The 27,221-nt window shown below is 36.2% G+C and overlaps 1 protein-coding gene across 1 annotated transcript in view; it reads right to left on the reverse strand.

The window, feature by feature from the left end:
* The window catches only part of DENND4C (DENN domain containing 4C), a 59,524-nt gene that overhangs the window by 19,508 nt on the left and 12,795 nt on the right, over positions 1-27,221 (reverse strand). The window contains exons 3-20 of the mRNA XM_031056884.1: positions 22,799-23,051; positions 21,754-21,823; positions 20,791-20,960; positions 19,055-19,296; positions 18,146-18,212; positions 17,456-17,514; positions 15,903-16,047; positions 15,392-15,567; positions 11,724-11,824; positions 8,153-8,371; positions 7,007-7,152; positions 5,856-5,891; positions 5,494-5,624; positions 4,533-4,665; positions 3,904-4,110; positions 3,103-3,231; positions 2,241-2,385; positions 1,760-1,906 (exon numbers count right to left, since the gene is read on the reverse strand). Of these exons, the coding sequence (XP_030912744.1) occupies positions 1,760-1,906; positions 2,241-2,385; positions 3,103-3,231; positions 3,904-4,110; positions 4,533-4,665; positions 5,494-5,624; positions 5,856-5,891; positions 7,007-7,152; positions 8,153-8,371; positions 11,724-11,824; positions 15,392-15,567; positions 15,903-16,047; positions 17,456-17,514; positions 18,146-18,212; positions 19,055-19,296; positions 20,791-20,960; positions 21,754-21,823; positions 22,799-23,051 (2,576 nt within the window). The remainder of the gene's footprint in view (positions 1-1,759; positions 1,907-2,240; positions 2,386-3,102; positions 3,232-3,903; positions 4,111-4,532; positions 4,666-5,493; positions 5,625-5,855; positions 5,892-7,006; positions 7,153-8,152; positions 8,372-11,723; positions 11,825-15,391; positions 15,568-15,902; positions 16,048-17,455; positions 17,515-18,145; positions 18,213-19,054; positions 19,297-20,790; positions 20,961-21,753; positions 21,824-22,798; positions 23,052-27,221) is intronic.

The raw sequence follows: 27,221 nt of genomic DNA on the forward strand, positions 1-27,221 counted from the left end.
AACCTGTACTATAAACTGTGCAATATATTTTCACTGTATGCCAAAGTATAAATTGTAATAGAAAAAAAAGTAAAACTACAAACATTTTTTAAAAAGTCTGTTCCTCTGCTATACCAGTTAAACTTGCCAGCTGTAACTCACTAAAAACCCAGAAGTTTACAGTAATCAAAGAAGTTTGTTGCATGAAAAAATACAGAAACTCTCTTTTCTCTGTTATTTTTTATCTGAAGGGCTGCTGCATGTGCAAAAAGACAAAAATACTACATGGACACATTTCACAGCAACATGTTAAACTGGATTGTTCATATACTTCAGAGTACCTATTAGCACTCATTACTGCAACAAAAAAGATCAAAGTAAGTTATTAAGTGTGAAAGGTGTTAGGAAGCTCCATAAAACTTGGGTGACATATACCATTCATCTACCATACATATCACTGCTATTTATTTTACCAACAAATAACAACTATGTTAAAAAGAATAAAAAGTTTGAGCAGCCATCAATTAATATATTTGGCTACTATATTAAAAACTTTTATACAGAAAATTAAGTTCTGACATTCTCAGGTGCTTATTTTCTCTCTGTCAGATTTTCAGCAATGTTAGTATCCCTGCCTTGAGCAGAAGTGCCAATACCCCATCAATAAATGGGTGAATTACCTGCAGGAGTAACATTCAAGGGTAGAAATAATGCACACGTGCATCCAAGGCTTCACACCATAAGTCTGCACCCCACACCGTGATAGCCAAGGACAAATGCGGCACCCAAGAGACAGCAAAGAGCAAAAAAGCAGAGCAACAAAGAGCAGAGAGAAGGGAAGTTCAGTAATCTAGGCAGACATATCAGATGAAGCACAGAGATCAGACTCAAAGTTCTCTTTACAGAAGGGCTCAAGATATTAAAAACATGAAGAGTGTGCAAGAATCATTTTGTGCATTAAGTTTTGAAGTACACACAGAAAGGAAGTTTAGTTGAAACTGCACAAGTAGAATGTGATCAGTACTAGAGCAGATAAGAAGAACCATGCATTTTGTCTTGCCATCCTAAATGATTAATTTCGTGCGCACTCTTTTTACTTCAGTTTGTCAGGAAGAGCGCACACTATGTTTAACGTGGAGTTTTCCTTCAGCTTATCACCTGCCTTTCCATTCCCACGGTGTCTCCTAAAAACTGTATGACAAGGTTCTGACAATTTCTGTATTTATTTCAAAGTTTAGCCACTACTATTAAGACACTTGAATACGGTGTTTAAAAGTATAGTTTCACCATAACCTAACATAACATACTAATTCCACAAATGCTAATTAGACCTTTCTGAGATATTATCAAGGAAAAACATTTTCAAGTGTTACCTTCTAATCACCTCATCAAACATCACTCTTTTTGTGGAAAGATTTTACTGACATGGACTACCACTTCTGTGAATAAATGACAGCATGCAAAAATTAAACAGCCTCATATGTCAGAGGCTTCGTATCTTTTCTGAAGGTTAACACAAAAAGCAGGGTATGTGAGATCACAGCAAAACATGTATTTTCATGTAACAGTATTTCTGCTATAGTACATTCTGAATTAAATCATGATGTGCAGTAAAGGAGAAATGTTCAACAATAGTGTACGTTTTCTACTCAAGTTAACTCCACACTTCTCTACAGCCTCAAGAAGGGAAAGCAGTAGTTGTAAAGGGGAAATCAACAGGAGACTAGAAAATTTAGCCTTTTGGGGAACTGTTAGTAGTAAACCCACCAGAATCTAGTACCTGTGCTAGAGTGATTATCAACGGAATCAAGCCTGACTAAGTCACTGACGAAGAGGGTGTGCTCCCCACTGTTAGCATCATTAGAACTATCCACGCTACCATGGCTCACCATGTCCCCATCAATTCCACCCGTGGGACTCCGCAGAGCTAAAGACATGAACAAGAGCTGGTTAGTAAGAGAGGATTTAATTGTTCAGATTTTTAAATAAATCTAACCTCTTCAGACAACAGTAAACACTTCTGCTCACACATATCAAATAAGAGTATGAAATTCTGGCAACAGAAATCAAGATAATTAATTCTTCAGTATGCAAAGGACATTCTAATTCTGTTATAAGCATCAAGTTGTCAAATATCAATTTTTATACATTTAAGGACATATTTTTCCACTTTCAAAAACCACAATGTTAGCTGCAATCCATCTGAAAGTACGTTATGCCCTTGTTCACCAGAAATAAATCTATTTCAACTAACTTATTACCTGGTATCACAGGCACTTGTGGGCTCTGCATTGATTTCTTCAGGCACTGCCTAAACTGCACTGTGCCATGAACTACATTTCGTACCTTTGTCCACAGGAATATGCCACTGCGGTTACCACTAGGCCAAGAAGACTCTAAAACCGCCTGCAGAAAGAGACATTTTTGCAATAACAAAAAACAGTAAGGAAGCTACATTTAAAAAACACAGTATGGTGAGAAGCCTCACCCCTGCCACCAATAAAAAAAAGCATTTACTGCCAACCATGTGAAGTAGGACAAATACTTGAATTTTTATGAGCTCTTCTCTTTTATTCCACAGGTCAGTACAAAACAGTTGAGTATGACCAGACAATGGATCAAAATTACTTTAATTAAACAAGGTGGGTTTTGTTCTTATCTGTATATTTTGATAGCGACAGAAGATCATAGTAACATCTCCTCTCTTTTTCCTTTATATAGTTTACCATGAAGTGTCATCAAGAACTTGGAAGCAAGGAAAGAGAGGGAGGCTACTTCAACTAGCCTAATTCCAGCCTTCATCCGTTTTGGATCTAGCTGTCTTAAAGAATACACCTTGGAATAGATTTATTGGACATGGAAGCACTAGATGGTTCCAAAATTTGCAAATGGAAACAGTGTAAATCTGTATTTCAATAGAATTTTTGGTTACCCAAACAGCATGGGAATGTAAATTTAACACTGTAGAACCATTTAGTGTGGATTCAGTCATTCTGTAAGCATGTCCAAAGGATGGCTTGACTAACAGAATCAGCAAATCCAAGTGAAGAGCTGCAAGAAACAACCTTAAAAACATGCTATCAGACATTGGAGTGACAACTGCAAAAGGCACTGGAACCTTACCTTATTGTAATAACCATAGGTGATGGCATTTGGCTGTATTCCAGCATTTTTCATTTCAAAAAGAACTCTCACAGCCTGAACAGGCTGACCCCACAGTCCACAGAGCTGCATTACTACTCTATAACAGACCTGACAAGATACAGAAATGTGTAAATGGACTAAAGACAAGAATTTTGAAGTGTCTTAAGCTCTTTCCTGATTTCCAACTTTTACACATGTAAAAGGAAAAACTAAGAACAACTAGTTAGTCCATAGCATGCTACAGCCAGAAGAGGGAGCAAAAATTAAAGAGCAAGTCACAGAAACTGACATAACATCAACAGTCCCACTGTTGACCATGTCAATTATTTTTTTCCACTCAGGTCTGCTATTTGAGAAATAAAAGAGACAAGGTGCCCACATGAAAAGCATGACAACTTGCTGCTGTATGCCTGTGGATTCTACTGAAAGAATTGTATGCTGCACACAAACCCATCATCCCTTCAGTGCAGTAAGGATGCAAAGCACTAATTAAAGTGCAATAAAAAACAGGGATATTCAAGAACTTCCTTCTGGAAGTCATCTGTGAGAAGACTAGCAACACTGAATTGGAGTAGTTGACCCAGCATAAACTATATTGGGGATAAAAAAGGGACTTAATTTCCAGTTGCTGTAGTTAAGCTGACTTGAGATGATTTTAAGGTGGCATTAAACATAGGTCTAACCATAAGTATGCTTAACCTGGTGGTGTCAGCAAAACACACTGCAGTTGCACCTTGTCTTCTATTTCACAGTCGTGGTAACTTTTTGATTTGCACTTGCCTCATCTAGTGGTTCCACTTCGGTTTTCCTCATTTTAATCAGAACATCATATGCCTGTTGCAGTGCTTTGACCTTGGGATGTACAATTCTGACATAGGCTGGCAGGCAAATAAACCATAGGCTGTAACTATGACTGAAGAGACACTTAGCCCACTGGGAGGGGCTTACATAATATTTCTTGGCTAATTTATGGGCTGTTTTTATCTCCTGTAAGGGTGAAACAAAACACAAAATCAGATAAAAGACATAACATCTTGAATATAGAAATCTAACTCAGATTCTGGCTTCTGAGTATTTAATAACAATAGACACACATTCAGCTGAAGAACCCTTTTTACCATTCTCTTATTAAGATGCTCTGCAAACAAAAACTAGCATCAGGATCAATCTTTTTTTCCCACTAAGCATTAATTTCAATTTAATTTTATATAACAGTCTAAAGCTTAAAAATGCATTTGACAATAAACTGTAATCTCAGATGGTAAGTTTTTAATCTCTTCTGTTTCTTTTATTTGTAAGTTACAGAGACCAAACCTCTAACTTATAGTATAAACAGGCAGTGGCAATTTTACCAAGAAAATTTATATCTTTCAATGATCACACAGTGATTACAATGAGACTCATCTGACCTGTTTTGTCCTCTTTGCCATGAGAGCTGGACTATTTGAAATGCTGCTTCCAGCTGGGTGTCTGCTGAAGGAGAGCTTGAGCTCCTGTGGCCTGTCAAAGAGCTTGAAATCTAGCCGTGGGAAGTTTTTATAGCTATATGGATGATTTAAAAAAAAAGAAAATAAAAGTTTTTCACATACCTGCTCATAGCAGGAAAGCCATACAAAGACAACTGATGTGGAAAAAAATGACAAACAGGAGAATAAAGAACCAGGAGAAAAATAAAACAGCAAGATACTTTTAGCCTTATTCACAAAAATACTACAAGAAGATGCCTTGGATATTAAGCCTCCAAGGACAATGGAAATAAGAACCAGACTGCTAACCACGTCATGAAGGTCAGGGGAGCACAGACGGTGATTAACAAAGACAACAGCAAAACCCAGAAAATTCATGATCCCATGATCAAGAGAGACAGGAAGAAATAAATTGTACCCAGAGTGTCTGAAACTCCACACTTCTTGTACAGGGCTGAAAAAGACTGAATGCAAGAAATCTGAAAAGTGGAGTGCATGTTTTGCTCTTCTGGTTCATCACCTGCAGATCAGTAGTACTCGGTAGAGTCATAACCCACCCTTCATCATTCCCAACATGGAACAAAGAACACTGCACTTGCTACAAAATACACACAAATGGCTAAACAGGAAGAAGGACACTGAATACATGCAGAAAAGTATTACTATAAAGGTGGCAAGAAGTTATTGAAAAATTAATACCATATTCCACATGCCCTTGCATATAAACACCCAAAACACTGACTTCTAGAGGTTCGGAAACTTACTAGATTCTGGGCAGTTCATATCTTTCAAAGAGTTCTTCTGAATACTGTATTAAGGCAATTCTTGCACCAGCACAGAACACCTGCCCTGCTAACCAACACAGACACCCTAGTTTCACTCTATGTGACTGTCTAACTTGTACCTGTATTTTGGCACTTGGTCCTGTCCATCATCAGCAGGTGGTTCTGGTGGCATTATGAACACTGTGTGTTCACTTTTTTGTGACTCATCAAGCTCAATCAAGCGTGTATCTTCAACAGAATCTACATCAACCTGAAAACAGAGTTTGTACATTAAGTACAGAGTTTGTCTTTGTAACAAAATGTCCTTTAAAATGTCAATTATGTTGGAATATGTAAAAAATATATTTAATATACACTGTATTTGACTGGATATATATAAATTATACTTGTTCTAATTACTCAAATATCAAGTCCACAGCCTTGTATTTCCATTTTTATTTCATGATCAGATATTCCTAAACATTTTCAAGGGCAGAAGTACCTTCTCTCCTTTTTCCGTTCCTTTATCTGGAAAGAGCTGGGAAAAGAAAAAAAAATATTAAGAGTTTCTTCTCCACTCAAAATCAAAATCCTAAATAATTATATTAAACCTGTGCCACTTGCTGAAATATTAAAGAAGAAATGGAAATTTTCCATATTACTATAGAGGCAATTAACCTCTTTTTCAAATACTTCAGTGAAGAATCAGCAGTAATCAGTAATTCAGTAACCACCATACTTTCAATCTGCTGACAGTATCTACTGAATACAAAACCCTTAATCTATCAAAGGAAAAGTGCTTTCATTTTATTTAGTTGAGAGAAATTCCTGTTTTGCAGCTATTTCCAATATGACAACCGGCATAATAAATTATTAACAAAGTATTCTCTAGATGCATACCCCACATTTAGCAGAGAAAAGGAAAGGCAAATAAACTTTTGTCTATTCACAAATATTAATGTAATTAGAACCAATACTGAATCAAAGACTCACAGTCTATAAAAACTTGTTATAAATATGAAGGTTCTCCCAAGAAGAATCATGTACACATGCCTTAAAAAAAATACAATTCTATAGCTCGTAATTTTAATATTGTGAACTTGGAATTTCAAAGATGAAGCTATAAACTCCATTACCTATCTAGACCAAAACTATACTGATGTGACTACATTAAAAAATAGAAAGAAAAAAAAAGGAGCAATCTTTCTCCTAAAACATGCATGTAATGAAAAAACTGCATAAACCAGTCCTGACCACATCTGAAACACTAGGCATTTTTAAAGCTGAAATTGTGGGAAAAACTACAATGATGTTTTTGGTCATGGCAGATGACTATTGGTAGCAATTCTACATTAGAGGGAGGAAATTAACATTTAATGGGAAGACATGGATGGTATTTTCCTGAAGTGTCAGCTACTGGTAATTCTCACATTATCTTATATATTGAAATCCTACAGGCCTTTAATTAAAATTTTCTCCAACAACACAGGAATTATGACCACAGAAGAAGATGAAGAAAGGAAAAAGCAATAACCACCAAGAATTCCAATCCTTTTGAATACTCCCTGCAGAAGTTATGTACCTTCCCAACTGAAGGACAGGACAGTAACACAAAGTGAACAGAACAATATTATGTAATAGTATATTTTTCACCTTTTCTATGCAGTCATCAAAAAATGCCAAGCCAGTATCCTTGTCACTCACAAAACTGCACTCTTCAATAAAGCGGCTGAATATCTGTGTCTTGGTGAGATGCGTGTAAAACTTTGTATAGGCCCGGTCTCTGCTTTTTAAAAATCCTGGTAATAAAAGGGAACACACAACTAAATACCAGCTAAAGTTCCATAAGAAATTAATACATGAAATGAGTTAATAAACATAAATCATATAAATCAATAATCAATATAAATTACTGAAGATGCTAATACATACGTATTTGCTTTATCAATAACAACTACTCATATCTATTTGCATTTGGAAGATTAAAATTAACAGCATTTTTAATAGCTGGTTTTTCACATCCTTGGCAACCAGTCACACCGATGTAATCCCTTCTCACTCTGTTTGTTGATTCATTGTGCAAGAAAAAGATGACCTTGTACAAAAGCATCCAACAGCTAAAACAACACTAAAATAAAAATTACGTTATTCTAAAAGGTGATGGGCTTGATAAAATTGAAAACTCTACAAATGATTTCCTAAAAATCTCTTCTCAAATATCTTAAACAGTAATTTTAAAAAAATCAACAACCCCAAAAGAAGAAACAAGACCCAAAACACTACCACAGACAAAACCCCTGTGACACTTTATGTAGCATCTGACTCATGAACAGATCTGAATAGTTAACAGTGATAAGGTAAGTGACATTTGTCAGCTATCGTTTCTTGCTTGCCATATTTCTGATTTCTGCCCCATTCGCTACTATTTTTCAATTTCTACCAAGATCATTACTTCACACCTCATTACTGGGTTTTTAGCATTTTTGCATCATACAAGTTGAGAAATATTTTTTAATTCCCAAGAGATGCCCTTGCAGAATATGCCATGATGAGAGGGCATCATGCTACTAAACAGAAGCTTTTTCTAATACTGGAGCTAGTGCAAACCTGCAGTCCTATATGTATGTGTCTGTGTTCCAATCAACTCTGAATAGCTTAACTTTAGACAACTGCAATTTTAAATATTGCCAAGAACTGTACAACCAAAGGGAACTTTGACCTTTTAAAGTTATGCAGCTCTTCAGCTCTGAAGTTGTAACACTGCCAATGCTATCAGCAGCTTGTTTGCCCCACCCTCACCTTGATGATCAAACAATGAATCAGCAGCAGTTGCTTTATTTGAAGGTGCCTGTGTGATTGGCTTGAGGAATGTTCTGTAACCCTTCAAAATAGATGCCATGAAACGGAGAAATGCTTCCTGGATCAACATCTCAAGTTCTATCATCTTCTTCTGCCAGGAGAAATCTGCCTCTATAGGAGTCATTTCCACTGCAGAGCCTTCTTGAGTCTTCCTGTGAACTAGCAATGAGCAACATATACAAGCCTTTAATAAAAATTCAGTGCATTCAAAAATTTGTTTCTGTTTGCCCATGTTCATAATGTGATAAGCACTAGAAATCCCGTGATTATTTTCCAGCTGAATGGGTTGACATTAAAGGTTATCTCAAAAGTGTGTTTTCCTAACTCATGTAGCAGTCTATGACACAAAACAAGGATGTCAGCTCAGTTAATGCTATTTCATACTCAATTGAATATAGTCTTTAAATATAAACACAAAGCACCATGTGTGGTAGTTTTTTACACTCCCTGCCCCAGCCAAGCTCCTTTTGGGCTGCTTTACAACCTCCAGCTTCCTCAGGCATTCTCTCTAGGCCTAGGCCTTGATTAATGGCTTCTGAGCAGTTAAGGTCCCCTTCAGCTCATCAGAAATATTGGTTGTTCTCAGGAACTGCTGCTGCTTAAAAAACAGTTCTTGCCTAATGGATAGTCTTGGAACACTATTTGACTGATTCATAGCTTAAACAGAATGTTGTTGTTGTTGTTGTTGTTTTTATTATTATTATTATTACTGGACTTTTGAGGAAAATTCCAGTAGTTTTCAGTCCACAGGATGAAGACTGACAGATGACTGAAGACAATAATTTTGTGACACTATGAAGATTAGTCCCAAGCCAGGCCTCTTAGTTTTCCTGGGCAGTTATGACTGCACTAGCACCTAATTCTCAGTGGGACCTCTCTGTGTCCATCAGCTCTCTAGTTTGCCATGCCATACTCTGAGGACCATTGCTGAAACCTGCTGAAAGGGTCTGGGCTGCCCCGTCCAGTACTGGGTGTCACCCTGGTTTTTTAAGATTTTCTAAGCCTTCTGATATACACATTCTTGTGGTGAACTGTTCCAGACACTTTCTGTAAATAACTGATTGTTTTGTCTTCTTCTATGGAAGAAGAGAAAGTTGATAGACTACTGGTTTGACCAGTGTCATTGGAGAAGTGTCCCTATCACCCTCCAATCCACTGTCACTTTTAGAAAACTATAAATGTTAGAGTCAGAAAATAAACTTCCTCTTTCTTGCTTCACCTAGAGAACCGTAGTGTGCTTGCATTCTTGCGTGTCCGGTAGCGACAACTGGGTACCACCCAATCCTCAAAGCTCAACCTGTCACCCCTTGAGTGTTGTCAAGGGATGGGATTATCTCACTGAACTCAAAGTGAATTTTCAACAAGTACATATACATTTGCACACAATTCTTTGGGTCTGTGTGCGTGTACGTGTCAATGGATTTAAACACACAATGGGAAGTACAGTATCAATATTTCCATCTCAGATCTGTAATGAAGTTACTGCAGTGCTTACAGTAAATCTTCTTAAATCACTTTGTAAATGTTATATCAGTCAAGGACTAAGTGCTGCTAAATCCTTTAGACAAACCTGGGGCTTAGTTAGGATTTGGCCCCTTGGCCTAAGGCTGACTTTTGATTCAGTTGCACCTAGACTCCATCAGGAATTTAGAAAGCAAGTGGGTCCTCTCTTGACTCTTGAGAACCTCTTGACTCTACAGAAGTGTCTCCCCTAGCTCTTTATACCCTTGCCCCTTTGCATTTCCAGACTTTGTTAAAATCATTCTACCTTGATTCTAATCTAATTTTTCTTTTGTTCGTCATCAGTGATAGAGTGAATCTTGCTACTGAACTTTGTTGTGCTTTTACAAATTCATATGAAACCTGCTTTTGCTAATAGCTTTGCTGCTGATTCTTTAAGTGACCTAAATCACTCATTTGTTACACCATGTTTTTCCTGTTCTGAAGAATACACATCTAAAACTACTTTTCTAACATCAATCCTAACATTTTAGTGCACTAAATGGTGGAAACAAGTATGTGACATCTAGAGTTTACTCTTGCATTCTTAAAAAAACAGCTATTTTCAGGTATTGATGAAAATAACAGTTCCACACTTGTAACAAAAATATCAGTTATAATAATAAAATACCTCTACATAAATATAAATAAATATTACAACACAGCTATTATAATATTGCCAAAATAGAAAAAATGTTTAACAGAGACCACTGGTTGTGCTCAAAACAGAATTAGGAAGCAATTCCTAATGAATGATATGCACTGCTGATAAACATAAAAGTTAAGATTTTCTAACAGATGAAGTAAAGGCTATTTGAAAAAAAATCACAGAAAACTAAGGCAGGAACACCTATCTCTTAATTAATATAATTTTTTGCTTTTGTCATTTATGAATTTTCTGTATCTTAGGTACACCTATGAAGTCATCGTAGTTTCCTTCCCCATAACAATATAACTTTACATTCCCTGAACCATCTTACGTGAAAGAATCTATTTTCAGTTAGAAAGAAACAATACCTGAAAACTGTTATCAGTTAGAACTTTGCTCTTATCTGTCAAAGACATTAGACTGAATACAGACACCCGTTATTTTTCTTTTGACAAAACAATTTGCCAAAAATCAGCTACTCTATTATTGTGGTAGAAAAGTCATTATCGAAGATATTCACAAGCACTGGACCCAGGCAACTACCACCCCAACAGCCTCCCTTCTGTGCCTGGGAAGATCATGGAATAGATCATCCTAGAAGCTGTGCTAAGGCACAGGGAGAACAGGGAGGTGACTTGAGACAATAGCACAGCTTCACCAAGAGCAAGTCCTGCATGCCCAACCCAGTGACCTTCTGTGATGGAGTGACTACATCAGCGGGCAATGGAAGGGCTAGAGATCTCTAGAACTGTGTAAAGCCTTTGACATAGACCCTCACAACATCTTCTCTCTAAACTGGAGACAGATGGATTTGACAGGTGGACTGCTAGATAGATAAGAAATTGGTTAGTCCCATCCAGAAGTCAGTGGTGAATGGTTTAGAGCCCCGAAGGACATCAGTGGGTCCCTCAGGGGTCTGAATCAGGGCCTGTGTTATTTATTATGAAAAACACAGACAAAGGGATCAAGTGCACCCACAGCAAGTTTGAAGATGACACCAAGCTGAGTGATAATGTTGACATGCCTGAGGAATGGGATGCCATCCAGAGGGAGTTGGACAAACTCAGGAACTGAGCCCATGGAAATCTCCTAAGATTTAACAAGACCAAGTGCAAGATGATGCACCCTGAGGTAGGAAAACCCCCAGTATCAGCACAGGCTGGGGGATGAACAGATCTCTGCCAAGGACCTGGAGGTGCTGCTGGATGAGAGGCTGACATGACCAGGACTAAAGGACAAAAAAGAGATTAAATTCTAAGAATTCACATTTAAAGAGTCTAACAAAAAAATCACACTGCATGTGATAGGAGGAAATAATTACATTTATATACTAATTAGAAGTTCTTATTGTGTCTATTTCACCTGCTGCAAGCTGTGGGTGCAGTTTCTTTAAGGAGCTGAGAAGACTTTTACATGGCTTTTTAGGAAACTGCTTCCAGTTGGTGTTCTTCTTATCATCCGATCTAAAACACAGGAGAGACAAAAAAGGACATATAAAATAGAGACAATATAAAAAAGAATAATGTCAACAGCTTTAAGTTGCTTCATTTACAGAAGACAGTACCTTAAAATTGTTTTGAAATCTTGTCACTGTATCTATTTGTTAAAACTAAAAAAAATGGGACTGACATAACTCAGAATTTTATTTATTCAGATACAAAACAGTATAAAGTGAGCAATGAGCAGTTTCCTCCAGTCTGCAAGGAGATCTGCCTTCAGACTTAATTTAGACTTTATAGACTCTTTCAACTTTTTTATCAGCCTTGCCAACATTATTTAAGCACACTCTTCTGTCTGTGATTATTATATAAAGTCTATTTCTAGACTATGGCAGTCCACAAACCTGCCATACTACTGCTCCTTCAAATAAAGGCAGTTCTGAATACAACATGTTACTGAAAGAAGCCAGATCAGTCTGACAACTTGATGATCATACGGTACTTTGCTATATGTCTATGGCAACCCAGTCCCATCTTCACAGTCTAACAGGTACTAGAAAGACTGGGAATTCAGTTCACAGATGGAAAATGATGCAGTTGATTAAGCAGTGGGGTAGATTGCCTAAAGGAATGCTCAACTTCTTTAAGGACAACAACAGATATAATAGACCTCCTTTAGCAGTTGGATATAAATAAAGAGAAGGGAATAAATCCCAAGAACTTCTATGACTCTTTCTGGAAGGCAGAAGATGGGAGAGAACTGCTGTTACAGAGAATATAACAAACCTCTTTGCCCTGAAACCTAACCAGTTATTACTACCCAAGCTGATACTGGGACTAGTTGTTTTCACACTTTGCATCTGTGAAATACTTCTTCCATTATTATTTGCTTTATTGGCATGAACACAGAAATATCTTAGAAAGGAAGCCAACGTTCACGGAGTTAAAGAAAAATTCCATCCTTATGGATGCCTTTGCCCATTCTTCCCCCACAATAATGGCATGCCTATAAACAATATAAGTAGTACCATTCCAAAAGTGACAGGAAAAAAGTCCTGCTTAGAAAATAAAACAAACTTTCAAATCTTTGCCCTAAAAAGGCTAGCCAACACTGAAGGCTCATTAAGTATCACAGAGAGAGTTTAAAAAATTAAAAATAATAAGGAAGATGCTGAATGAATAAAAGATATTTTTACTTATTTTTAGATTATTTTATTTTAGATATTATTTATTTTGAATAAAAGGTATTTAGTATTTTTTGGTATAGCTTAAGAAAGCAGCATACTTGCTCTAGAAATTGATTTTTCTATTAAGCAGTCTTTCCAAGTCAGCAACAGTGCTATTAAATGCTTTTACACCTAAACAAGCAAACAAATAAATCCAGGACTACTGCATTGCCATAGAATTAAAAAGAGTCAGAAACCGATGTGGATAAAATTAAGTGAAAAAAAATCTTTATTCCCTAATAACTCAGTATTTTCATAATTCTATATTATTTTCAACACAAAGTGCTTTATGGAGATTTGGGCTTACTTACACACCTCCAAAACTGAAAGATACACTCATTGCCAGGTTAAAAATGCTTTATAATGCAGCTACGAATACCTCACATTTACCAAAGTCTAAAGTTACAAATGCCAAACTCCTCGGAAGTCAAACATGTATAAATAGGATAAATGAAAAATGGGCAGCAAAACCAGAAGAGATCAATTCACTATTGAAAGAGAAATGGGCTTATAAGACAGTAAAAGAAAGGGTGGGAAAGCCTTTCCAGCTGACTGCCTCATAAGAGGTCAGCCACTAGTAGATTTTTAGTTCAACAACCAATCCAAGTAATGTTGGTACTTGGTCTTTTTAACAGTCCTAAAGCATCTTGATATCCCTATCTCCCTGCAAATTCTCCTGGTTTCATCTCTATTTTTCTGCAATACAATCCTCAACTTCCATTCTACTTATGAACAGAAATACTGAGGTTTTTTTTTCCCTGCAAGTATCTTCAAATGATTAAGTTATCATCTGTCATGACTTTATTCAATACATTCTTTTTTCACAATACCTACAACTATTCTCTTGGTGGCATAATACTTTGTTATAAACTGATGAAAATTATTTTTGAAGTGCTTTTCATGGAGACTTAGGGGGAGGAGAAAAAAACACCAGATAGAAAAAACAAACACAATTTGTTTCATTGTTTACCAATTCCTCTGATGCTACTAACAAAAAATGTATGTCAGTAATGTAAAGGATACATTGGCATCAGTAGAGGAAGGGTCCTTCTGAGACAGTAAAAATCCAGTAAGCATTTCACTGATCCACAGGTCAAATTACTAACTCTAACTCAAGTGAGCAAAAAAAAAAAGTCAAGTGTTAAAAAATTACATGATAAGTAAAACAAAATTTGCACAAAGATGTGCACTTGAATTAGTGATGATCACCCTCATCTTGAGCTAGCTTAGATCTACGTTTCTATTTATGCTCTAGTTAAAAATGGAAAAGTAGTTACTAAATACTGAAAAAAACAATTTTTCCTTTCTGTTATTTGTGCTCACATTACAGAAACCCAGAAGAATTATTCTGAATTAGCCTCTCCTCAAGAAGGTGCAAAGAAAATGTTCAAGGAACACTTCAATTTAAGAAAAGTACTATATTACAATACAATAATTAAGTTAAAGTATTTTAGAATTAATGTAGTGAGACACCAAATTTTGCTTGATTGGGCTCACAAAAAACATGGTCCTTGTAACCTCAGAAAAATTTTTTATGCACACTAATATAAAGTAGCCCAAGTGCAAGATAGTGTCAAGAGTTATTATGAAAGATCCTGAAGCATTCATGTTCATGTAGGTTGCTTTAAGATGATTAAGTCCAGCCACTTAAATAACACTGTCATGATTACCACAAAACCATGTCCACCACTAAAACAAGCAATGCATCCATATGCCTTTAAATACCCTCTAGGGCTAGTGATTCAGCCACTCCTCTGAGCAGTCAATTCCAATGCCTGACCATGAGTGAATAAAGTTTTCCTACTATCTAATCTAAAGCTCCCGTGGTGCAACTTGAGGCCATTTCCTTTAGTCTTGCTGCTTGTTACCTGGGACAAGAGACTGACCTCCATCTGGCTACAGCCTCCTTTCAGGCAGTTGTAGGGAGTGATAAGGTCTTCCTCAGGATCCCTTTCTACACACTACACAAACCAGATCCCTCATCTGCTCCTCACATCCCTTGTGCTTCAGACCCTCCACCACCTTCTCTGGACATGCTCCAACACCTCAATTCTTTCTTGTGAAGTGCTCAGAACTGAACACAGCATTTGAGATATGGCCTCAGCAACACCCAGTACAGGGGGGTAATCCTTTCCCTAGTTACTTACCATTGTTACTGCATTTATAGCAAGATCTGCATCACATGTGAAGTGTTGATCCTTGACTTACTAAGTTTTAATTTACTTTAAAGCTTTAGAAATGAGAGAAAAAAAGGGACAGTAAGAAACAAACCACGTTGGATCAAACTGTGTTAAACAATTTTGTCTCCTGAGCACTTCAGCAATCTCTTCATCTACAGAAAATGTAAAATCTCCATAGAACTTACATGTAGACCATGTTTGTGTCTAAGTCAATGCACACAATATCCTGTGGTGGATCGTACAGATCAAAGTATCGTGAATCAACTCCAACAATAAATGGAAGAGGTGCACTGAGTACGGTGGCCAGAGACAAAGGACAGAGGGGGATATATGGACATTGCCACTGAAATGGAAATATCATCTGAAGGAAAAATTAAATGAAATAAATGCATTAAAAAAAGACAACAGATACTGTACAAGAAAAAACAAGAAGTTACATGCAGCACATTGAAATGAAATTACTAAAAGCTTTGTAACACTATCAGAAAAAGGTCCCCACGTTTGTTACTTTAATACAGTATAACTCTCAGCTATGCAAAAATCATGATCTTTCTAAGAGTTACTAGATAGAGCAATTGAAGTAAATGCTATTGCTATGACCATTTAGTACATCAGTAATTTTAACTTAAAGCCTTGTTACAACTGTGATGTTTAAATCAATTTCTCTTACTGCAGTATAGAACACTTCGTACTCACAGCTACTACAGCTTCAGCAACTCCTGTCAACACAGCCGGTCTAAGGGAATGGAGGAGGATCTTGCCTTCTAGTAATACAAACAGTAACAGAGTGGCGCAGTTTTCTGGTCCAAGATTCATGAGTAGAGTGCTAAAGTTTGCTCCACTAAGGAGTGGATGGGAAAGGAGAAGAAAAGAAAAATGTTACAGAGCTCAAAAAAAATTCACTACCATCAAATTTTCTGACAACTGTCAATGTTTGGGATCAACTAGTTGAATGGTGTTAATACACATCAAACACCTATCTATCTAACCAATAGCTATGACATCATTTTAAGGCTTGTACTACCCCAAAGAAACCTAAATTTAAATTCTATTGCTAAAGAAACATACACTAAACCATGCTACTGCTAAATTTGTGTTGGTTACAGCACTATCTCTCAAACATGCACTGGCATCTTGTCATCACACCAACAAAGCAAAGCTAATTCAAACAAAATAACACCAAAATAACAAAATTCAAAAAAAATAACACCAGCAGTTTCATATGATCAGTTATCTCACACAAGAATCATGAACTAGAGTATCCGTTTGTTCTTAGAATCACAGCATCAAATTCCTGTGTGAGTCAAAATTAATCCATCATTCTGTTGGAGACATGCTTTTATTTTCTGCGGTTTAGCCTCCAATCAATTTGTTGAAACTGTATGCATTTAGGAATTGTACTGACATCTTTGAGTACATGGGTGTAAAATCTGTCCTTAAAAAAGTTCTTACATGTTGTTTTGCAATTTAGTGCCTGACTGCAATTTTTTAACCAAATGCTCATGTAACAAATGTGATTAAAGATGGGATTCTGCATAAAGAATATTATATGACAATGTTATCATCATATGATGTTATCATCATATAACCATATGATTATATGATAATGTTAGAATATTATATGATAATGGGTAGAGAGAATAAAAAGGGAGAAGATTTTGGTTTCTAACTTGAAAAAAAAGATGAACAGAAGTGTTAAAATAAAACCACGTGTCACAATCATAGGGAGGTCTAACCCTGAAGATGCAGGAAGCATCCACAGACACTGCATCAACCTTCAAGCACAAATACTAATTTGGAGGTCTACCCTTGAATTCCCAAAATGTTTGCACACTTGGGCAAACATGGATTTCACCTAACTGCTTGATGTTATTGTCTCTCTTGGATCCAAAAAGGAGAAAAAAGCAAGATAGCAGTCTCTATGCTATTAAATTTTGCTTACCACATTGGTTCTGAAAACACAAGATCCTTAAATATGGGTATTTTTTTCTCCTCACAAATGCCTTCTTATTCCTTTAGAGTTCCTGCAATAATCTGGCAATTCATCTTTATTTCAGGATAATTAGTGATCTTATACTTCCACAAGGGGCACGTGTATGTCAAGACAAAACTGCATATAAACACACATTGAGCTTCCTGTTTACAATACCTCATGATATTGCACTAATATTTGACTTTCTTCTATGACTGACTCCTGCTTGCCTCTGATTTTTTCAAGTAGCATACATTTAAAGCATTAATAATGATACCTTAATGGCAATGGTGTAGAAACTGGCTGTGACAATATTAATGCATCATGGGCAGAAAGCTGAAACACACAAAGTAATATGTGATTGACAAGAACAACCCCAAAGTTAATACAGTATAACATTCCAATATAAATATATATCCATAGTCTCATAAACTGCCTGGCATACAGACACAGTGACTTTGGGACTCGGGTTCACTAAGTGAACAGAGCTCGTATTAGTCACTGAAACAATTCTGAGAATTGCAGGAAATCATCTGTGACTCAGTGTTGAGCATGTAACCGCTGCTGGGTGACTAAACAGAGAAGCACAAGAGACAGCGCCCCAGGGGACTAACCTCTGCCCCACAGCAGTGGGTGGACAAATGAGGGGAAGACAGAAAACAACCCTACCACTGAAGTAATGCAAATGGTGCCTATAAAATGAAAGCACAATATATGGCAAATATTTCAAAAGTGCAAGTAGGACACTTCTGCCATCTGCACCACCTGAAGTATGAAAGAGTTTGTTTCCTCTGCTAAGCTGTCCCAGGATTGTATCAATGTGAGAGAAGGCCAGCCCATCTACATCCTCCCCTCTCTCTTCCAGGAGGTACGTATTCCAGCCCAAGTAAAAAAAAAATAAAGAAACCAAAAGAAAGAGATGGTTTGCTGTTGCTGCAGCTTAAAATGAATGAAAATCGTTGCTTACCTGCACAAGAATCCTTGGCCTTTGTGGTGAAGGGAAAGGTATATTGTGCATAAAATGGGATATATGCCTGCAAAGAAGACAAGATATTTAAAAAACAGCATCAGGGTGTAATGAAGGGCTGAAAACAATGTTAACGACATTTTAGAATTAATATGGTAGCATTTTTTAGAAAGATTTTAAGATTTCTTTACTCTTTTGAAAAGTCCAAGAGCCTGTTTATGCAAGCCAAAATGAAGAAGCTTCATTCACTCAATTGCATGTCTGAAAATTAATACTGGCAGCTTCAGTTATGTAAGCAAAAGATAAGAACATACTGGCATTTTGGCAAGCCACTTCAAATCCCAGGCAGCCTAACACTGTTCTCCAGTTTCTAAAGAGATTCTGCTAAGAGAAAGTATTTTGCTGGATTTCTTAACATCCATCTTACTTGAATGTAACACCATTTTCCAGCAAACTTTCAGGACCATGACAAGCATCCTCTGCAGAGTTTGCACACATAATCATAGACATGAATTAGCAGCAATGCTTGGAAACAAACATAGATATTCACCACTGATGTACAGCATTACTGAGCTTACATTTACTAAGCTAAAACACTGGACTGGAAATGTAGCATGTATCACAGCACAGCCTGTTCAGGGCTTGATGTAACTAAAAGAAAGGTAAACAGGCTTGACATACTCTAAAAAAGACCCAGACTAAAATCCAGTTAGCTTTGCTAGCACTGCAAGAGCCAGTACTATTAAATAGAAGCAGCAATAATTTCTATCAGTACAACATAAGCTAAACAAAGCAAACATGATGGTGGATCAATCATAGCAACTATAGCAACTGTGACATGCACAAATCACATGATTTCTTGAGATAATGACTACATTCCCATAGCAACTTCAAAAATGTTTTACATACTTTTCAATGGGAAGAGGATGAGGTCCAGAGACAGAGAGTTTGTAGATGAACATAAGAAATTTTCGAAATGCTTCAAAGAAAGGCCAGTGTGAGAGAAGACAGATGCATTTGTTTGAATTGATGGACTTGGAAGTAATCACTTTTCTCTCTACAGTCGTCAGAAGACCCAGCTGTGATTGCTGTTTTTCTGTTAGCAGCTCCCGGGGATAAGGCTCATAAAACTGGATAGCAGCACCATAAACCTACAAGATGAAGAAAAACAGCTAAGCAGGCCCAGTATTTAACAGGAATATGGACTAGAACTTCTGATGCACCTTTAAGTCTTTGGAGTTTGCACACACTACAGTGCTTTTGCTAGTATCTTATGAAATGACTTTATTTGTGTAACATGCATAAAACAACCCTGTAAACAAAATGCCTTGAACTTTCTTCCTCATTTTCATTGCACCTTTCTCAACCAGTGAGAATTCATACTCACTTGAAAGGGAAGGAACCAAACCTTCATTTTGTAACAAAACCTTATCCATTAATCATCTGGGTCAAAAACAACCCCAAAATCTCAAACCCAAACTCTCATTAACATCATTAAATGTTTCTGTTCAGTAAATTCCCCTATCATTACCAAACTAAACAATAAAACTATTTTAGCTTTGACTTCCCTCATTTTATCAATTTAAAAAGATATTTTCTAATACTCCTTATCTATTTGTCTGTGTTTCATAACTGAGGTATGCTGGCAAGCTTAGCAAAATGAATAAGGAAAGAAAACCAGTAGCAGCTACTGCATTCCTCCTAACAAAATATTAATATTTTGAAGCAATGTGGTTTTGTTCTGTTTGGAAATGAAGAAGTATGTAAATTTTTTTATTAGGGGAGTGAGACAGAGTGGAAGTTGAGCTGTTATCACAACAGAGCCAAACTGCTGTTTATTAGAGAACTAATCAATCACACACTGATACAGAGAGCCAATAACACATTACAGTCACTTACTCCCTCATACAGTTCACACACATTCAAAATTGGCAAGTTGAAACAACAGCTGGGAGACCAACCCTAAGCAAAGGCTCCCTTGCTTCATCAGGAATACCTCTACTACCTTCCTGCCTGTAACCGAAGCCACACAATACATTTTTGGTACCTTTGTATGCTGATGGCCTTATACAGATTCAGCAGACAAATCTGAATGTTAGGAGACAGAATTCAGATGTTCTGAATCTATTCCTTCATGCAAATTAGAGTCTTTCACATACTACCTCTCAATGCACACTTTTCTTCTCCCTCCCTTCCTGCCTTCTGGTAACTAGTTTTCAATTCACATGCAGAGATATATACAGAGCCCTGTTACAGAAAGTCACAAACCCTGTTATATAAAGTCACATCGTAAGGTAACCAAGTGAAAATTGTAACAACTGGCTACATCGCTAATACCTGTGTTAAATTCTCTTTGATATACAGACTACACTTCCATTCCCATTACATGAAAGAGCAGGGAAAGCCACGTGCTGTGACCTTTGGTTTTGTTAAGTGTATAGTTCAACCTACACAGGAGTAAACAGCATGTACTCTTCAGCTGCTTCCTGATTTGGTCCAGTTTCATCTTACATGAAGGCTTAAGAAATATAACTTTATAAGGGAAGTATTAGACAATGTATTTTTCAAACACAGAAGAAATAATCCCTATCTAGCTCCATGACAGCCATCTAAAATAAAAGCAAAAACACATTGTGGAGCCATACCTTTTCCGCTGAAGAGCAGGTCAGTACAAATGTTGAGAACACTGGTAGTGGATATTTGGTTTGAGGGTCCCAGCATTCAATAGTAGCTCCCATAGGAAGGCAGAAGAGAGGTACAGAGTCTGACAGTGGAAATGACTCATAGTTCTCTTGAGGATATCTGAAAAGTAAGCCTCAAAGAAAAAAGAAAAGTAAGCACATTTGCTCTGTAGGCCCTAAATATTACAAGCAATATATTTTCCACAAAATATAGCTACACCTACACAATCCTGGGTTTACTATTGCCGCTCATCTTGCTTGTTCTGTGAAACAGTAACTTCATTATCTATTCTTTCAACTTCTATTTGATAATTTACTCCTTTTAAAGGAATTTAGTGTACTTAAAACTCAGCAGAAATGCTTCTTTAAGTTTTTCTGGGCTTCTTCATAGACAAAAAATAATCTGTAGCAACGCATTAAAATTTTTTTGAAAGTCAGACTTGTCATTTATTGTTCTGAATATTTTTCACTCTCTTCAAATAAAGAACAAGAAAATAGATGCAGAGTTGAAGGGAAGGGACACATTAAGCTTCCAAATTAAACAGAAGATGTTTAGGCATAGAAGGAAATACAAGTAAATCTGAACAGGATTTTAATTACTCCTTCTCCATTATCACCAACATAAAAAATATGAAGTCTTTTCATACATGTGTAATGTTTGCAAAGACAAAAGTTTGCTAAAGCTCCTCAGTTAGCAAGCCTGTCATTATAAGAACTAAAATAATTAAGAGAAATATTATTCCTTTTCTTCCCCTGGGAAAAAATAATGTGAGCAAAGAAGGCATTATAGAAGCTGATTTCAACCAACATCCTCCAGGACCAGTATCCTGACAGACAGCACTTAAATTTCTCACATTACTATTTCATTTTAACAAGGCATTTGAATCTTTTTGTTAACATGTTAAGACAGCTTCTAAAATTACTTACCAGCTTTATATGCTAAAGAGTTAGAAGCAGGCACAGACTTCTTGTAACAAAGGTATACACTGGAACCCCACTGAAAGACACAAGCTTCATCTCAGAACCAGGAAAGATGACAACAAGCAACAGAAATCAAGCATTTGAATATACTCCCTCTACAAACAAATCAGGTATTTTAACAAAAAACATTACAGAATAAAATGACCAGCTGGCTGCTGAGTGCATGTAAATGACAAAAATGAGAACTCACCCTTCTCTCACTTTTTAGACATTACAGGATTTACATAAAATAACCACACCACACACAACCACACTACTCTCTGACTATTTCAACAAAAGAACAGGCAAAAGTGAAGCAGATTAATTTCCACCTTCATGTTTCCTTGTTTATTTAAAAGTAGATTCTTATGGGGACCTCATTACAGGAAGTCAAGTTCTAATCATCATAACCCATAATTTGAAGCTTTTATTGTACTTCTATAACCTGGTTATTGACGTAGTGTTTTTGCAGTTTGGCTACCTATACTCTACTATTAAAAAAACCTCACTTATTCCACTGCAAGTAAACTAAATGTAAAACAAACTAAAAAAAAAGAGAACCAATTAAAGCAAAGCACACTGAGAAACTCTAAGCAGCAATTATCATCCTTACAATGCATTAGTAACACAGGTATTAATGAATAACTAAGAAAAAAGCGTTTCTGCTTCATCCCAAGTGTCAGCATCCCCAAAGGGTGTGGGAGAGATAATTAAAAACAAATAAATTAAAACTTCATTGCACTACTCCTAAATAGCACCTAGACATGAATATGCAAACTGAAATAGCAAGTAATCAGTATGAAACAGAAATTTTCAACATGAAAGGAAATCAAAGCAACAAAACCTACAAAACTGACGTCTCACACATAGTATAAAGAATGAAGGAGTTCTGACGTAGTCATAGAACACAATTACAATAGTACTAAGAAAAGTTTAAGGAGCTCCTCCTTTAAATATATGTGTTAAATATATGTGTTGAAAGAAAAAGAAACTCAAGCTTACAGATACTCACCATACCGCAATTTAAATTCTTATCCACTTTACAGAATGTGTGAGGAGGGGTTTCCCCTTTGCTAGTAACAATAACACAGATATCTGTCACTGCCAGTGAATTCTGGGGTCGCACTGGAGGGGCCCTTCGGTAGGTGATGAAGATGCGTTGTGAAGAAGCCGAGCTGTTGTTAACATTAGCGCAACGACCATACGGAGTAGCTTGAATCACTTCACAGCCCGAAATTATACGATCCTTCCCTTCGTAGAGAACTCTGCACACAGGAAGGAAACACCATCATGCCCATTTAAACAGATACAAAGTTACTTGAATGAATTTGGAGAAACTGTCCATCCGTTAGCAACCCATGCCATCATTGCAACATTTTAACATGAACCTCATATATTCTCATTCATCGTGCAGCACCTGAGGTTGAAGAAACTGGTCAGAAATATTTAAAACTATACTGAACTCTCTGTGGGGACAAACCAGAGCTTCAGAAAAATAAAATCAAGCTACATTGAAAAGGATTTAGTTATAAAACTAGTTGGAACACTGCACTATCAATGAAAAATAAATACAAATTCCACTTTAAATTGCTTGCACACGTCACAGTGGATTACTTAATCACTAAAATTACTGTTAAGTCTTTTAAAACTTGGGTTTTTTCTGGGGTTTTTCTTAAGAATTTTGTGGGTTTGGAGGGTTTTTTGTTTGTTTATTTGGTTTTTTAAAATAAATATTTTTGGAAAAGCACAACAGAGGACAGAAGTCTGCTTCCCAGATGAATTTTTACAGAAAAAAACAATCCAAGCCCAGTAATAATTGACATTCGCACTTTGAATAACACTGCTTAAGAAAATGAGGCAGGAAGACAAACTAATACTTTGTTCCACAGTAAAGGAAGACATAGAAAGTACAATTGACTGTACACCTAGAAAGCAGAATATATCTTACATATCTTGTATATCTTATACGTGGCTGTACAACAACATTCATGTGGTGCATGACTTTTTTCTTTTTGCAAGATCTTAGATCATCATATTTTTAGCAAAAAATGAAAGATCCTTAACAGCTTCACAGCAGCTAAATAAGCTATAATGTTTCTTTACCTAACATAAAGCTATTAGAAAGTTACTGTGAGAAAAAATGCAGAAATTAAAACATACGCCTGAACATTTCTAATGCACAGATGCTATTACAGGGCAAGCTTTATCTCCCATTCCACACCAAATATACAATGGCTCCATTTTCTTGGTTCTCTGCAGTACGTACAGAGTACTTGTCACCTTCAAATCAGTTTTTATCATAACAAGACATAGGATAAAGGTAACACATTAAACCTTTGTACTTTGTGATCTCCAGCTTCTCACCCGTAGTCTCTCACAATGTTAAAATAAGAAATAACCAGGCAATACATATTTACTGTCCCCAAATACCTTTGGTTAAATGTTTGACAGACTAGTACTAAGTACATACTTGAAAACTTCAAAAAGTCATGTGTCTAAGCTAAAATAAGAGTCTTTTTTCATATCCAACTATCCTCAGAAATTAAAAAAAAAATATTAAACTTCCAAAATTACTTAAGGACTATTTCAATAATTAAATTGGAACATGCAAAAATTACTGTTTATTATGATTTAACAAAAAACACAACTTGTCAAAGTATTGATGAGAGACATAAACTACAGTCATAGAATACTTAAAAAAAGCAAAGAAATCACATGAGTTGGGACTATATGGATGTAGCTATCAGGCTGCCAATTTATTCAACTAGTTCATGGAGGACAACAATATTAAATAATGGTTTCAGTTGTAAAGACTCTGACCATCAGACTTCATACATTTTAAACAATATGTACTCTCAGAACCAGCCCAGTACCAGCATTTTGAAATCACAGCATTAGTGTTAATATACTACCTACTGGTTCAAGGTATTTATAGAAAAAGTAGGTGTACCTGAACTACTCCTAAACTAAGTAAAATTCTGGAATAACACTTATTTTGCTTCTCCATAAAGTTAAAGAGCCGCAAACAAAACAGAACCCAAACAACTACAATGCTAGTAGCTCTCAGGCCACATCCATTGCGCATAAGGAGTTTACATGAATTCTTCATATCACTGTCTACATCAATGAGAAGAAAATACTAACTAGTAACTTGCTCTAGAGCAGTTAACAGAGCAGTCTCCAATAAAAGTTTCAGTTCAGTTTTATTTCAGTTTCATTTATTTTAAATAAAATAAAAATTATAAATTTATTCCAGAAACATTTGTCAGCTGTCAGCTTACGAGAAGGAGCACAACACTAATCAGACTGCTTCAGCAGTCCAATTTAATAAGTTTACAAGTATTGTAAGAAAATTACTTTAAGTGTTCAAGACTTTATCAGTGGGGTCACCTCTCACCAAAAGAAAAAAGAAAACGAAAGCAACGTGCACCTCTACATGTACACTAGAGGAGTATTATTAAACCCACACCATTTCCTAACCTCATGCATAGTTCACAAGTTACAGTACGATGCTGTATCTGCAAGCAAACAGAAGAAAGCCACCACCCATGAACAAATGAAATTAAACAATGGTTTTAATGATTCAGAGAAAACATTCAGAAGTGATGAAATAGCGCACATGACACCCTGTGTATACAATGTCCTCCCTGACAGGGTAAGTTTACTTCTACTTATTTCAGCTTCCAAGTGTCTGCCTTTGATTAATTATTACTGATCACAGTTAGACTTGTTTCCTGCCTTTTTACATTTATAGTTTGGTCTCAATCCTAAGTACACATTATTTGCTACATTATTCTATCAATGTCAATAGAGTTTCACTTTAAGCAAAATGTAAACCAGTTTCCTCTAGGCATTAGGTCCTTTGCAAGAAAAACCAAAAGAATCTTATCATCTCATTCTAAGACTGTTTGACATTGTACATGGAAGTTCTCTCACACCCAGTTTTACTGATTTCAAAGTGTACTTCAATGCATCAGGTAATAGAATTTACAAAGAGGAAATACAACCTTGTGGCTGTTGAGCTAAAAATCATAAACCATAAAAACTTTGCTTCTGGACAACCATTTCAAAACAGTCAGACTTCTGTAAATTACATTTGTCTAAGACTGCTGTCAAGTTTGACTCCTTCTCTAGGTCCAAACACAATCCTGTCTCTCACAGTTCTTAGGCAAAATACACCTTTATAACTCCTCTTCCTCTCTCATCTTTCAAGTATTGAAAAATAAAGGAATTTATATAATATTGTAAGGTCAGAAAAGTGGTGGATCAAGAAAAGTGAAAAGACTGAAAACTTTTTTAAAAGACTTTTACTTCTACTGCCATCTCTAGTATTATTTGTCTGAACAAACAAGTTACTGGTTTCATCATTATTACCCTACACTGTTCTAAACACCCAGTTGCAGTTGTCACAGTGGTGGGATTAAGGAACAATTGAAGATGCTGCCTGCTAAGAACATCTTCCAATTTCTTTTACCCTTCTTGAAATTTGGGTTCATTTTCTTTTTTGAAATACCTCTCTAATAAAGAGCATCATCATCATCAATTTGTTCAGTTGATATGCCTGCAAACATTTTCAGAAATCAGGCATATAGAATCACACGGGTCCTTAGCACAGAAACCCTAAGCAAATGAAAGCCTCCAATACTACTTAAAAATTTTTAAAAGTTAAAAAATCAGAATTTCTTTACTTACATAATGCAAGTTAGCTAACTTTTGCATTACTTGGTATTACAAGAACCTCTGCTTCAGGCAAGAAGTCTGGTATTCTTTCTTTTCTATACTAAGTGTTATGAATTGCAAAACCACTTCTACTTTAAAACAAACATTTTTCTGTCCAGCTTTTCTTCCATGTAAGAAACATATACTGGAGCGCTAACAGATTCCTAACTGAAGTGTAAAACATAGAAGCGATATTTTGTTTGAAAGTCTCACTCCACCTAAACCGAAACAGATCTCAAATCTCAGTTCTGGTCTTTTTCGGGAACATCAGCAAAAAAACTGGTGAAGAAAAGAACAGAATGACAGTAATTGAATTATTTCATAGACACACAAGCCTAAGATACTAAATTTTACAGCTACATTTACAAAGAGGATCTTAGAGATCATTTATCCTAGGAATGACCTTTATTTTTCCAACTAATATTTTTTCCAACTAATTAATCTGATTAATTCCGGGAAATGTAACATCCAAAGGCATGACACATAGCCTAACTGTGTGCAAGTAAGTAATTGCAGCAGGAGTTCACTCCAGCAACTTACAGACACTTTGATTCAACAAGCAGTGGACAAATGGAAAGGAATGAGGATGGAGGGCACAGAAATAGCAAACACAAGGATAGTGACAGACAAACAGTAGAGCATATCCCTATCTCCCTCTTCACCAAACGGCACTTGTTTAACTACTTTAACTAAAAAGAACACTGAAAGAAATAGAA

The sequence above is a fragment of the Geospiza fortis genome, unplaced genomic scaffold (genome assembly GCF_000277835.1).
Source record: "Geospiza fortis unplaced genomic scaffold, GeoFor_1.0 scaffold12, whole genome shotgun sequence".
NCBI classification, from domain to species: Eukaryota; Metazoa; Chordata; class Aves; order Passeriformes; family Thraupidae; genus Geospiza; species Geospiza fortis.